Consider the following 15,440-nt stretch of genomic DNA (forward strand, 5'->3'; position numbering starts at 1 on the left):
ATTCCTGCTTACTGGCATTATCCACTGTTTTTAGCTGGGACAATAATATTGTATCTATAGTAAACTAGAAATAAAAAATTAATATGTATCTATGCAAAGTAGATTATTACATCTGCACCTGAAAAAATGCATACATAGAAGCTTCTTCTGATCTAAAAATTAAATAGTCATTTTTTCCTGCTCAAGGTTATGCATATAATGTAAGTATATCTGTGAGTATGTACGATGACAAGAGCATGTATTGTATGGTTAAATAATGAAAAATAATTTTTAAAACTTTAAAAAGAAAGGCATATGATCAATGTAATATAGACTTTAGCATAGCCAATTTTGTATTTAAGAAAAAAGAAAATATAAGACCTGCATTAAAGATGGAAGTATGAAAAAAAATTGAAGTAATTTGAAGCCAAATAATCACAATTCCTGTGTTAATTTAGTTACCAGAAATGAAGCAATTTCATATTAACAGGTTCAATAATTTTGAAGTGGAATTACATTTCTTAAGTTTCTGTTTTGGGGTGAATTATCCAAATACATTGTTTTAGTATGGATGAGGGCTGGATGGCTACACTTAGGATATCTGCAGATCCTTAGAAACAAATTTTAAAACACTGGAAGGTCATCCAGAAACCATTGTTGTGCTATACCATGTTGTTGCTGAACATCTTGGAGATAACTGGGAAAATAGCTTGGTCAGTTGAAAGAGCATCAAATGAGATGGCTACAAAATAAGCCATTAAAGGAAAAAATGAACAGTAGTGCCATTAATTTTTTAAAATTGCAGATATCCCTCTTGTCATCACCGTGCTAGGTGACATGTGATGTCTGTGGCTTGCAAGTGCCAGACAGTGGCTGTGATTGGGATTTATTTGAGGGTAAAAATGAACATAATGGAAGACAAGTTGTTGGCTGTGATGAAGGGGTGTAGAAGCATACACTGAAGAAAGTCTTTGTTCACAAGATTGGTAATTTAGGTTGTTCTTGCATATTTGGCCATTAGAACCTTAGATTTTTTTTCTCTTACCAAAAGTACTTTTTCGGGAGAAGGGAGGGTGAGAAAGCAGATCTCGTTGATGGCTTTCAGCCTTGGACTTGGCCCCTGTGATCGATAAATTGCCGCAATGCAGCATCTCTGCGACGACTGAAGGCCGCCGAGAAGCCCCCGTTGGTGCAAAAGGCGGTTGCGGGCTGGGCGGGCTCTGGGGAGGGGGTGAGCCCACTCCGCGAGCACCCGAGCTTCTTACTGGTTCCTTGGGCAATTTCAGTGAAGTCTTAAAAGGGTTGGGTCCAGTTTCTCTGCGAGACACCCCGTCTTCTCATCCGTGGCTAGAGCGCTAGAAATCAGGCGAGGCACTTCAGCTAATACTTAGGCTGAAACAGTTAGGAGAGACCATCCACAATGGCAATTATGTTTTATTTTGTATGCATGCAGATATTGCAGAGAAACAGCCACGTATGGAGAAGAATTGACTTCTTTTATTTAGCTACTTCTTGCTCTTGTAGAATATTCCTAAACAGATTACGAGTGCTTCAAATTTTTTTCCTTGCATAATTTATTTTCCACTTTTTCACTCTGTGGACTGAAGGCAAATGAAACGCTGTGAGTATTTACTATTCAAATTGTTATGGTTTCTAAGCTGTATTGCAAACGCATGTATGAATGTAGCAGGTAGTGCTGCTTCTCATGGGCAAGTGGTGTTTGGGAGAAATTTAAAAATTGGAAAGAAAAGTGTTTTTAAACATATTGACCTTTTTCTTGTGTGATGCACACAAGCACTGTCTAATTTATTATCAAAAAGGAAAACTCAAGGTTTCATTCCTGATGGAAAGCAGATCCCTTTCCAGCTTCACCAAGAAGCATGTAATTGCCCTTGTCTAGGAACTACGTGTTGTCTTTGTTCTTTCAAAACACTTAATTCCTCTATAGATGTAACTTTTCCTTATCAACTGTTCATCCATGCAAATCTAAATTGACAGAATGTGTATGTCACACATTTCCTATTTCATTCAGGTGGATTTATATCATTAGACATTAGCCTTAATTTCCAGCATGTATGATTTTCAGGTAGGGGCATCACATACTGTTAAAATATAAAATTATTCCACAAATATGATCTGTGTCTCTTGCATTTTGGTGAGGCACTTTTAGCAGTAAAGGTTAGAAGATTTACAAGATTTGCTTCTCTTCTTTCCTTTGCTGACCAAAGCTGAGAGTTGTCTTTGTGGTTCCATGCTGCATTGTGCCCATTGTCATGTTGCCAGAACTCTGGACAATCTCTTCCCACTGCACTCTCCCCGTGGGAATGCTAACAACCTTGGGAGCCAAGGGCTGTCTGAGACACTGGGCTCCTGAAATCAGGGGGGCTGCTCTAGCATGAGGAACAAGGGTCATTATTTTGCCTGCAGGACTTGGTATGTCTGCCATGGGAGGGAAATGGAAACCAGGGCTACCGACAGCCCACTCTTCATGGATGCTGATCTCCTGCCTCCTCAAAAGACACAATGATGCAAAATCTTTGTTACTGAGCCTAAACTGCTGCCAGTGCCATTTCTGTTCATTGTTTTGATGCTTCTGAGGCAGCTGTCTGCTGCCTCCCTGGGCTTGCAGCTGGTCCCTCCCTTGGTCCTAGTGGCCAGTGTGGGATTGCAGGAAGCCGCAGTCCCGCAGGCAGTGCCGCATTGCGGCAGCAGAGGAAGTGGCAACAGGCTGGCACAATGACCACCCCAATAGAGTGAATGTCACGTCGCCCCTTGCAATGGGTGCAGAGTTCTATTTTTCATCAGTTTCTCCAGCTCTGAAAAGACAACTAATTCCTATCTGTCACTTGGAATGGCTTTTCTGTTCCTGAGTGTGTCACACCACGTATGGAAAGGATATGGTCATTATGGTAGGGAAGTCTGTCGTAATAGAGGCTTATACTGCAAGGTTGTAGCATTAAGATTGCAGTGTACTCAAGATGAGAGAAATTAGAACATGGCTTTGAAGAATGATCCTGTTTCTTTCTGATCCAAATTTAATCAGTTCCTTTAGAATTTCTTTAGGAGGAGTCCTGTAAGGAAACCACAGCACTCAGCTGAGTGGATGCTGAAACCTTTTCTGTTGGAAATCTCCATCATTAGATGTCTTCAGCCTGAACAAATGGCAGAAGTTTCTTGCTCCTTTCAAATTACAGCGTTGAGCTGTGTTAGTTTGAATTTGATTGTGTTTATAAGACTGCTTTAGCTTCAGAAAGGACTAAACAGAAATAACTGTTCAGGCAGGAACCTGAGAAAACATCTGATTTTGCTGAAGTATTGATGCATCAAACTTAAGGTTTGTATGATCTGACTCTGTCTTCTTGATTTTTTTCATCCTTTCCATAAATACGCTCTGGCTTTCAGACCTCCTTTTGCATCAAGAACCCAATCCACTTGCCATTGATTTTTTCAGTAGCACAGAATCCATAAGCCACGGTACCTGACATGCATGCTGTTGGGTAACACCAAGAGCCATATTTAGTAAGAAAGTTCTTTATATAACAAACATAAAAGCCTATCTATTTAACAATTTATTTTAATTAAATTAATATTATTGTATTAGTTATGTAGTTATATGAATAAATTGAAATGAGATTTTCAAATTAATCTACCAAACAAAATTCAGGTGAGTTGAAATTGATTACAGAGAGATTTTTTCTTTCTGTGCCTCCTTTGAAAATCTGCACCTAAATAAATGGATTGCAGGGACTAGGTTCATTTCTTGCTGAATCAGCAATGGGATTTACACTGACTTCAGTGAACGTTGGTCTGGGTATTATGATAATTGGGCTTGTTCCCAGTGGTTCTAGGCAGTAATGTCAGCTCTTGAAATAGAGTACCATAGAGAATCATCAAAACCACTCTGATGATGTAAAATGTTTATTCAGTGTTTGCAGAAATACTTTTCTTTCTCTGAGTCCAAATACAGAAAATTACGGATGTAATTGGTGCTTTGAGCCACAGCAGTCATTCCCAATACAGTGTATTGAAAATGTAAAGCCTTTGAGCAAAGACATGAAAAAATTTCTTGATTAAAAAAAGTGCAGGCAGTGTTTCTTGTGCCAGTTTCTTGTGCCATTTTTTAGTTTAAAAAAATAACTCTTTGGAGAACCCTTAATTTAAAACTGAAACAGAGGCAGAAAAATTTCAGTCTGCATTCTTTTGTCTTTGCATCAATGTTTTTACAATTAAAATTTCCATTCAGGCTGAATTCAATTTGTATTTTTTGCCTAGAATTAGAATGTCATGTAAAAGATTGAAAAGCTGATTGAAATTTCAGCTCTCACTGGGCACAGGCATTAGAAAGACTTGTGGAATGCAACTTGTATCTGTATTTTGTAGAGCTAGTAGAGGTGATTTGATTTTTATGGGAAAAAAAGGTATGACTTTTTTTTGGACAGAAAGAGCAGACTTCCTTAAAGGAAAGGGTAAGACACTTCATGAAAGACCACGTGAATGACATTAGTGACTTAACATCTAACAAAATCCACAACCTAAATGTGTTATGTGCCCTCATTCTCTGTATAACCTTGATTATATTTTATTTTACCTTATCTTGGCTTAGCCCATTTTATTTTATTCTTTCCTATCTTGTCATTGTATTTTCTGCTTTATCTTGTTTTAGCATGTTTTATTTATTTGAGTGTTAGTATGAATAAGTAAATTCAGGCATAATGATGTGTGTGTGCCCACGCAACATAAATGCAGGACTAAAGGTAACACTAGAAAGGTCTGAGCATCAGTCACCAGAATCCTTTATTTTCTCCCACTTGTGTACATATGACAATACAATCTTTGTACAGGCCCATGTGATTTTTTTTTCCTGCTCTCTTTTCCCCATTGACACTGATTGTTAGTTCCAATCTCTTTACCCAGATAGCTTGTCCAACCATTGTTTTAGCTGCAGCTCCTGCCTTTCCCTCTCCTCTGTTCTTAGCCTCAGCTCCTGACCTTGCCAGTCCCAGAGACTCCAGCCAAGGCACAGCCAGCCTCTAGAGAGACTTAATGCAGCAATTACAGGACTTAAGTTAATATGCATTAAAGTTAGTACTACAGGCAAATGTGATCGCCTTGGTTCTTGCTGGTTAACAAAACGGGCATTTAAAACAAATAATTTGTTATTGTAATAACCCTGTTTCCCCAAAGCCTGATGTTTTTGAAAGTAATCTCACTCCTTCAAGGGAAAAAAAAATAATCTGCCATAAACATCTGGCCTTTATAATAAACTTAAATAATTAAAATCTGACAGTTATATGCAAATTAAAATCAGACACAGAATGGGAAGAATTGGGCAATTGTAGCAGTAAACACTGCTGGCAATTTTTTGCATAACTCCATATTAGGGTTATTTTATTTTTTTTTCATACATTTCTAAAAAGAACATTTTATTTCCTCTGAATCCTTTGGATTAGTTGTATTTCTGATGTCAGCTTCCAAATTAACAATTCTAGAGCTTCTCCTGTATCTGCAATGAGAACATTTGCGAACACATCGGCAAGAGACTAATACTGGAAGAGAAACCACAAAATGGCAACTAGATATTTTTATTTATTTCAGTGCATTTTACCTGTCACCTGGAGACTACTTAGAAGATTATTTGCCTGAGCTAACATTGTGATTAAAAAGTACAGAGTTGGGTACAAATATTGAGACAAAAACCCAGCTGTTACTGCTTTTGCTGCTAATTTGAGGTGTCAGACCCAAGCTCTGCTGCTGTATGTCAGTGAATAAGGCCCCTTGTGAGATCATTATGTTTTCTAACAGTTGAGAGTAATGGATTAATCAGTGCAGCATCAGTTGCTTTCATTATATGCCCACATGGTAGCTGTGGGCTCTAACCTAAACAGTCTGTGGGGAGATCAAAGGATTGAGTACAAGAGGCACTCAGGACTCACCAAAACTCTGAAGTGATCCACAGTTGAGTTTTGGACCTTGCCTAATGAGCAAATCTTGGATGCCTTGCAAGCGGCAGGTGAGGACTGAGCACAGTGTTTAGGGATAGAATGACAAAACCATTTTGATTTTTTCCTCGCAGGCCATGAGAAGCAGTAAATATTTAATTTAATGCAAACTGCTTCTGACCAGTACGAAAAATAGTTCTTCATAGCTATGGAAAATATAACTCCTTTTACCCTACAATCTCAAAGTTAATGACAAACATTAATTACAGCAATGTATAAAATTCAAGACTTGGTTTTAGTACTAAAAATAGATTTAGGTTTAGGTTTTGCAAATGGTAAAATGCCCCCACTTTTCATTATATAAGGTGATATTTAAGGGCTGGAAGGGGTCTGAAATTGTCATCTCTTGTCCCAGCCTAGAGCAGTACCACTGAGTCCCATGCCATTCTTGCCAGGGTTTTCTTTAATCTTTTCTTACAGGCTTCTGCTGCTGATGGCTGCATGCTCTGTAGCAACTCTTTGCTCTATTTTTCCTCTTCTCATTGTAAGAAACATTTCCCCTATATTTAATAAAAATTCTCCTTTCTGAAATTTATATCTGTTACTGCTTTTCTTAACTGTTGTTGAACACAAGAAACAGGTAATTTCTTTTCCCTTTGCAATGAATGGCTTTGTATGTAGTTGGAGAGAGCTTTAAGAGTAAGTGATATGAATCTGTTAACAAAAAGGTCTAAGGTTCTGTCACTGTTAGTGTTAAATTTTGTGCTAATGCAGTCACTCACTCATGTTTCATCTCTACTATTTCAGACAGACTTCCACATCCTCACTTATGTGCACAAATAATGGAGGATTTTGCATGTGTGCATTGTGAAAAGATTCCTTCACATATTTTAATTTACCAACACCCCACTCTCCCCTTAAGCTTTGGTGTCTCATCCAAGTTCCCTTTCTGTCACCACCAGACTGTTGAGTTCCCTTCTGAGCTCTACTGGCAACTTGGGGTGAGCTGCTTGAGGGTTTTTTCGTGTGAGTTCACCCACTCCTGAACAGTAATAACATTATCAAGAAAACTATTAACATGAGAGGTTTAATTATGCTTAGAGATGCCTCAGTTAAGTCTTAATAAATTTTCCAGTCTCATTTACTGGATGTATAGTTGCACTGGGGATAGGAAGTCTGGAAACCACGGCAGTTGTGAGAGAAGCAGTAATCGGGGACTAAGACAGTAATTCACTCTTGGGAACAGTACCAGCCTGCAGATGCACCATTTGTAGCTATCCACGGCATGCACATAGATAATAATCTTACATTAGGCCCAATTACATGGTGTTATGGACGCACAACACGGGGATTACATACACAGCCAACAAGCACACCGTGATAAAGCACTGATGTAATTGAAGGAGACAGAAGGAAATGTTAGACTTGTTAGCACTACCAGAGCTGCAGTGTCTGATATGGCAGTTCCCACCAGCCTGCCCTGTCTACTTTTCTGTTCCCTTTCAAAGCCTTACTTTCAAAGTACAGGATTATCACAGAGGTAACCCAGTGCCTCTTTCTTTCCACAGTGGGTTTAGAGAATTTTACGCAGGAAAAGGAAATGAATGTTGTTGTCAAGCCCACAGACACAGAGAAGTATGTGCTGCCAAAATGAGGACTGTTGTTTGCAGGACTCCTTCTATCAAACCATTTTATGTAAAGAATATCAAGTGCCCGAACATGAAAGATATTCAAACTCTGAACTATAATAAATGAGCTGGTACTTTTTCAGATCTCTTTCTCCATTTACCTATCAGCAAATGGGTCTGAATATTTCTTTCTAGCTGAGAATTTGCAAATGCTGCAAAGTCAATGATCAGCCAAATGTGACACAAAGGAAGCCTGAATGGCTGGCACAGCAGACCTCTATTAACTATGGTAGATGCTTATTAAGGCATTATATTAATGCCTTAAAGTGTTAATCAAATATTTAATCTACCATATCATTTCTCAATTTGATTAGCTGTTTGTGCTAATCAGAAATGGCATGTGAAAGAAAATTAGTCTCTGTTGCCATCAAAGGCCAAAAGGTGTCTTCAGCATTTGACTTGTTATCCCCTTGCCTTTTCATTTCCGTCCATTCAGACTGTAAACCAGAAGCATCACTGTGGGTACTGATGCACCACTAGCGAGCTATGTACATATGAAAATGTCTTGTACTTAGAAAAAAGGACATTTGCATAGTGTTTTTTCCTTTTGTCAATGATAAAAGAGCTGACTATATAACTCTCTTTAAGCTGGGATGCAATAGGTAATAGTGTCATAAAGCAGTGTTATGTGTTTTAACAAAAAACCCAGCCCTCCTACATATTTTCCTGCTTGAAATGTGACTGGAAAACATTGTTACTGGTTTTCGTTGTACGTATTGAAGTACTAATTGATGAGTTAGTTTCAGATAATTCTGTTATGTTGCTTATCTTTTTCTGACATCGTTGCCAGAAAATCCTTTTCCTTCTTGTCTAGAACTTAACTGGAACAAAGCAGGTAGCTATATTGTAGTGAAAGTATTCTTATTTCAGATCAATAAGTCACCAAGCATTCTGATATTCATTATATGCTCTTTACTGTATCATTAATTGAATTCCAATTAAGAGAAATGAAATCTCTATGTACTCTGTAATTTACAGAATTGAGAGTGTTTGACTGTTGATCTGACAGCCTGGGAATTCTGCTCTGTGAATTAGTCCAAGAAACATGAAGGGATGCCTAGAGTTCCTGAGGTTTCTTTTTTTAAATACTTGTATTTTTAGTAAGGTTTAAAATTTAAATCCTTTCCTTTATTTTTCCAAAGTATGTTCCATAAAAGTTGTGTGATTTCTTCTAGTATTCTGACTATAATTTTTTTCCTGACTCTCATCTAGTCCAGAACACATGTATTCCTATTCAATAGGGTGGAAAAAGGAGTAAAGAGTAAAGTGTAAATATAATTTTTTAAGAAAACACATGCAGGACCATAATTTCTAGAGATTAATGATTTTCTTGTGGTTACATTGAGTCTGGAATTCACAACTCTTAGGGAGCTGTACGTGCATTTGGGGCAAGTCAGAAGAGAACAGAAATGCAACCGCATGTATTTATGGATTTGCACAAGAAGTTTGAAGAAGGAGATAGGCCATTGTTTTCAACTTGTGACAGGATTGCAGAGTGAGCATTCTTTCCTTTAAAATAATTCTGATTAGTGGGGCCCATAAATCAGCTTTATTCTACAGGAGGAAGAGAGCAGCTCCATGTGTGCCTCTACTTGATTTGGGCAACTGGCAGAGGAGTGAGTTAGTAGAGCAGTTCCTCTGGGGTTGTAAATTGAAGTCAGTGGAACTATGACAGTTCATACTGGTGGAGGATGTACCACCTCAAAGATTGCTGATCCCACGTTATGCATCTTCCAAGTAGTCCTTGGAGGATCCTTAGGACTGCTGCAGTCTGCTTCTGCTTAGCTTGCAAGACCTGACAAGGATCACGGCCCAAGGTGGGAAGTTTGCTGGTATAAATAATATTGTCTATAACCTCAGTTTCCTGATTCAGCATTTGGAATGTGAATCATTTACAGGGAGAGGACTTCTTAATGAGAGGACAGTGCTTTTACAAGGGACAAGGATATATTAGGTTTGGAAAAGATGCCAGATACAAGGCTGGGGAGAACCCAGCAGAATACGATTTTCCTTATATGATGTTGGAGGAGTCAGAAGATTCTGGAAGTTTTCTGTTTCTCACAGCTTCCTGATGTTTGCATATATTTTTCAGTGGATTTGAATCTTAGTTGGATCAAAATGAGACTGGGGCCTTGAAGCAGCTAGCAAATGACTAGAGCAGAATTTGTTTTTCCCTTCATGTGTTAAAAATGCCACTGTATTGTGTGCTTACCTCTGTCAGAACACATACTCTCAAAAATCGTTGCTGGGAAGGCTTCATGTGCATGACAGAAAGCTTTGCAAAATGCCTCCAGGGCACACCTGAATCTGAAAACATTCCCATTCAAAAGCCAAAGAGTTCTTACTGCATGGGAGCTGTGTGCTCTGCACAACCAGAGCAGCAGGGTTAAATTCTTGCAGCTACAACTGGGCTGTAATTACTGTAAATTAGTGCCCTTTGCAGTGTTTGGCCTTCTTTGTCCTTAAATAATTGCTGTTATCATAGATGTTTTATTGCCTTCATTATGGTTAACATTTAAATATCAATGAAATAGTGTGCTACTAAGTCATCTATGCAATAGCTATCTGTTAAAGTTATCTGTGAAATTTGTGTTTAAGGAGTATATTAATTCAACAGTGACTTAGGATTCTTGGAGGGAGGGTTATATATTTGTCAATGAATTATGGGAAACCATTGCTTATTAGGGGCAAAACCTGAGCTACTCTCATCCAGTATTTTGTGAGTAGAAAATACTTTGTGATTGGAATAATCCTTCTTTCCATTAAACAGAAATATTTTAAGAAATTTAAAAATATTTTTGAATCACCAAATCAGACAGTCCAGAGGAGAAGGACTTATGGGTGATGGTGGATAAGAAGCTCAACATGAGCCAACAATGTGCGCTGGAGCCCAGAGGGCCAGCTGTGTCCTGGGCTGCATCCAAAAAAGTGTAGCCAGTAGGTCAAGGGAGGTTATTCTGCCCCTTTATGCAGTTCTCATGAGACCCTACCTGGAGTACTGTGTCCACTTCTGGAGCCATAAGAAGGACATGCAGCTCATGGAGAAAGTCTAGAGAAGGTCCACAAAGATGATCTGAGGGCTGGAGTATCTCTTCTACAAGGACAGGCTGAGAGAGTTGGGGCTGTTTGGCCTGGAGAGGAGAAGCCTCCTGGGAGACCTTATAGCACATTCCAGTGCCTGAAGGGGTTACAAGGAAGCTAGGGAGGGATTTTTGACAAGGGCAGGGAGGGATGGGATGAGAGGAAATGGATTAAAACTGGAAGAGGGAGATTTAGGTGAGACATGAGGAGGAAATTCTTTGCTGTGAGGGTGGTGACACCCTGGCCCAGGTTGCCTAGGGAAGCTGTGGCTGCCCCATCCCTGGAAGTGGATCAGCAACCTAACCTGATCTAGTGGGAGGTGTCCCTCCCATGCAGGAGGGTTGGAACTAGATGATTTTTAAGGTACCTTCCAACTCAAACTATTCTATGATTCTATGACATTTCTACATCCACATGAAGAATTGCACCAGGAGATGGTGTTATGTTCCCTCCCTGCAGTTAGTGCAGAAGGAAACCCACTGTCACGTCCTGTTCTGCCTGAATCCAATCTATGTCCTTTGGAATTCAATAGAAATTCTCCCTTCAATTCCTATGGCTTCTGCTAACTCCTTTAGTCCCACATGTGACCTGTTCAGACATCAGCTATCTGTGTGATTTAATTTCTGTAAGCTGACTTTTCATGTGGCTTTTATTTATCAGGGTTTACCTAAAATCTTCCAATCAAGTGCATAGCTCATTTTTATGTAACAGGAAAGTGAGGCAGAGGGTAAACTATATTTATATATTTACAGAAAAAAATGGTGGTGCAATTGGAAATTCCATTTGTGAGTCCCGTTTGAACTTCCCAACAAACGTATGAAAATACAAATAGCAAATATAGATATTTAAAGGTGGGGGTGTTCATTTCCTGAAAGTGTTATATGTGCTATTTTTGGCTAACTGTCCACACATGGTTTTGGTTTGCATTGCTGGCTAAATAATGTAATTAATTGGTAGCAATTCTATGACAGAGAAGTTCACTTTGCACTATCCAAACTGCCACAGTGGGACATTTCTGTTGTCATCATGATGTTACTGGAGTTCAGAGGCAGAGCCTTTCAGCCACAAGGTTATACAATGACACTTGCTGTGTTCACTTCCAGAGCTGAGGCCACACTGAGACAGTGGTACGTGCAAGGTGTGCTGCACAGCCAGCAAACTGCTGCAAGAGTTTATTCTCAGGTTTACTTCTGACCTTGACAGTATTTGCTTCTCCTTCTTATCCACTAAACTTATGATAGTCTCTGAGACTTAGCGTATTGAGAAACTGAACACACAAACCCATAATTTTGCATACCCATAGATCCCAATACTTAGCCATGTGTTTCTTGTCCAAACTTTGGCATCATCAAGTTTTTCAGAGGATCTGGAATGCATACTATATATTATACCATAAGCCATGATGCACTAAGGCCTACAGCCTGGTGTGTGAACGTGTGTGACTTGACTGACACACATTTCTGGCAACAGATTTCACGTGCAGATTCCAGATTTCCAAAACTTCTCTCTCACTGACATAACTCACTCTGCTCACACGTTTGGAAAGGAAGGGTAATTTTGCTCTTTTGCTCTAATTTTGCTGTCATGGGTATGTCAGCCCCCAAACTAGCTCCAGATCAATAGTGCATCCATCTGGTGCAGCCCTATGCTGAAATACCAGCTGTGTTCTTAATTTAAAGTGGTCATGCTCTGTCCTGCTGGGATACAGTGCAGCAGCAACACAAGCACGCTGCTTCCAGCCTCAGAGCCTGCTCACACACCTCTTCTGAGCATGCCTGCACATAGCTGTGTTACCCTGCAACCCCCAGTTTGGCCAGGGTGCCAGTGTGTTCTCCTGTATACCAGAAAAACAGGCTTAGTAGGGTGTAATCTAATTTAGCTTTAGTCTGCTGATGTGGTAGATGATGGCTTTGCCAAGGGATTTCTAGGCAGAATTGTAAAAATGTTTTTAAATTGGCAAATGACCAAGAGGGCTTTTTAACTTCTGTAAAACTCTTCAAGAGCTTTTGATTAAATGTCCTATGTAAATACATAATGTTGGAACAACTAAGTACTTCAGGGAAAAGAGTGATGTGCTTTTAGGTTCCTTCAGCAGGTATTTTCTTCAATGCATGAACAAATGTACAAAAGCACCACAGTGATCCTGTGGAGTGCCATGCCCCTTGTATGAAGCAGAAGTTGCTCTATGCTGTGGTGCTGTGGACACCACACATCAAATGCAGTTACAGCCAGAAGCAGGACTGGCCACGCTGGGACATGGGCTCCCCACTGGCTCAATCAATTGTCATGACAAACCAAGCTACCGTATTGGCAGATTTGGTGATCTTGGAACATGGCAATTATGCCCTGTTGAAGTGCTTTCCATTTCCTGTGCCATCTTGATAAACCTTATAGCTTCTAATTTGCTAGAGAGTCATTGATATAATTAGGAGCAACATAATGGGAGCAGCACACTCAGCTGATGGTAATCGAGTCAGTTCATTTTTCATAAAAAGCGTTAAGGGGTCCCTACCAGAAGCTGAGATAATTTTCTCTTCAAGCTCTGCTTTGACAGAGCAGCAGAAATCCTTACATGCCAGGGTTGTGTCATGTTTTATTATGGTCTGTTCCACTACCCATATATTTTTTCATAAGGAAACCAAAGAAGGGTACCAATCCATCTGTGTGTTTTCAAAAGGGCAATTTCAGCTGTCTATCCATGTAAGCTGGCTGTGTTAACAAGTCTGTAAAGACAGCAGCTCCCTTTCGGTGTGAGAGGAGCATTTTAAGGGCAAAGCTTTGATATTGCAGTCAGTGAGTTTGATGTCCATTCACTCAAGTTGCACCAGGTTTCCAAGCAAAGTGGCAATTTAACCAAAAAGTTTGGATGTGTTTCTAGCAGCCGATAAAACCTCATCTCCTGTAGCCCTTGGTATTCAGACATGGTAACTAGTAACCTTCATCCATTCTTATGCAGCTGCGGGTTGCTTTCCCCTGACAGGATCTTTCATGATGGTCTGGAGTATTGTTCAGCATGTCTGACTGCTCACAGTTTGGCAGCTTTATTATCAGGGGTTTTAGCAGTGTTTCTGTAGACAGTGTGTTGGTGAAGAAATGTGAATAATTGATCAATTATTCTCTTTTCTTTTTTTTTTTTTTTTTCCCTCCTAACAGCACTCTCAACAATAACAACATCACCCGCATTCCTGTCACCAGTTTCAATCACATGCCGAAGATCAGGACTCTGTGAGTAACAGCTATTAATAATAATAATAATAATAATAATAATAATAATAATAATAATAATAATAATGTAAGCTAACTCATTGGGTATTTATAATCCTGTGACTATTGCAGACATTCACTGCACTTGCTGTGAGGACCATGGTGGGCAGGGCTGGGTCTCACAGCTGGGCCCCTTGTTCAGGGGCCCCTGCACAAGGGCAATTCCAGATACCCCTGTAGGGATGGGGACAGTTAAGGCCAGGACAGGCCACCAGCCCACGGGTGGGGACCAGTTCGAGTGGGGTCCATGGCCAGTCAGTGTTGGGGACCCACACTGCCGTGGTGCTGCTGGGCCAGGGCGGGGGGAGCCCTGGGAGTGGCTGGGGGGGGAGGTCTTGGGGGCAGCTGGTGCCTCAGGGCTCTGACCTTGCTGTCACTGGATTTTCTCAGGGTTAAGTAAGTTTCAGTTTTATCAAGGTTTTGAATTTACCAGGAACTGAAACCGGATTATTTTTTTTTCCTGTGGGAAAAATCTGTAACATGAAAATGTGTTCAAAGCTGGAACATTGTCAGAATCATGAAAGCTTCTCAGCTGGATCAAATTATTTAATTTTGTTAATATCCTGTGTTTAAATACTATTTCTACTTTTCAAATTCAGAATACTAATTTCTGAAACAAGATTTTTTTTTTAAGAACTCGAAATAAAGCTTCTTTTTAAGATACTTTCTGAAACAAAATGTCACTGATTCTGATGCATTTTTAATAAAAGCTTCTCCTCCATCAACTCATTTTTTCTATGGACCTGGGCACCATTCCACTGGACAAGCTATTATTTGCTTTAGTAGACCAAAATTAAACTGTTTGCAGTTGTGTAATTTAGTCATAAGCCTACCATTTTCTTTAAATAATTATTTCTTTAAATTTATTTAGGGAATACACAACTTCAGAAAAAGTCACTTTTAAGCAAAATCTCCCTGTTTTTTCCTCCAAAATCTCAAACTCAACCAAGACAGGTTTAGTTCTAAGAGCAAAGAAAGGGAAATAGCAGCTGAAAATCTATGGCACTGAAAAAAATGCTTCAGGGATGCTACAGTTGCATATGTAAAAATCATACTAAATAAGTTAACAAAACTGAAGGAAAATTATTCTGACTCACGTCAATTTATGTAAGTTAACCTCTGATTTAAATTTAAATTTACATCCTTCATTAAATGGTGATATTTGGAGATCTTAATGTAAGTAATTAAATGGAAATTAGGTATTTGTCTGCTGGAATAGAATGGGTACAGAGGCTAAAAGTAGGGGTAAGGTTCCTGAAATTTTGCCTTTTCTCAGTCAGTCACAGTGGTCCAGAAAATTTGTCTGACTTCTTCAGGTTAGTCAGTCTTGTCTGTTACTAGAGCTCAGTGCCTTCTGCCATTTTCCTTTTAGTTTAATTTTGGAGATGGCTTTGTATATAGTTCCCTGGAGACTTACACTGACTAATCCCCCTCTGCTGTAATTAAGGAAAAAAGAAAAAAAAAAAAAAAGAGGGGGGGGGGGGGGGGG

The 15,440-nt window shown here is 39.4% G+C and overlaps 1 protein-coding gene across 1 annotated transcript in view; it reads left to right on the forward strand.

The window, feature by feature from the left end:
- The window catches only part of SLIT3 (slit homolog 3 (Drosophila)), a 485,523-nt gene that overhangs the window by 279,200 nt on the left and 190,883 nt on the right, over positions 1–15,440 (forward strand). The window contains exon 7 of the mRNA XM_010001942.1: positions 13,841–13,912. Within this exon, the coding sequence (XP_010000244.1) occupies positions 13,841–13,912 (72 nt within the window). The remainder of the gene's footprint in view (positions 1–13,840; positions 13,913–15,440) is intronic.

This window comes from Chaetura pelagica, unplaced genomic scaffold (genome assembly GCF_000747805.2).
Source record: "Chaetura pelagica isolate M959 unplaced genomic scaffold, ChaPel_1.0 scaffold356, whole genome shotgun sequence".
Classification (NCBI taxonomy): Eukaryota; Metazoa; Chordata; class Aves; order Apodiformes; family Apodidae; genus Chaetura; species Chaetura pelagica.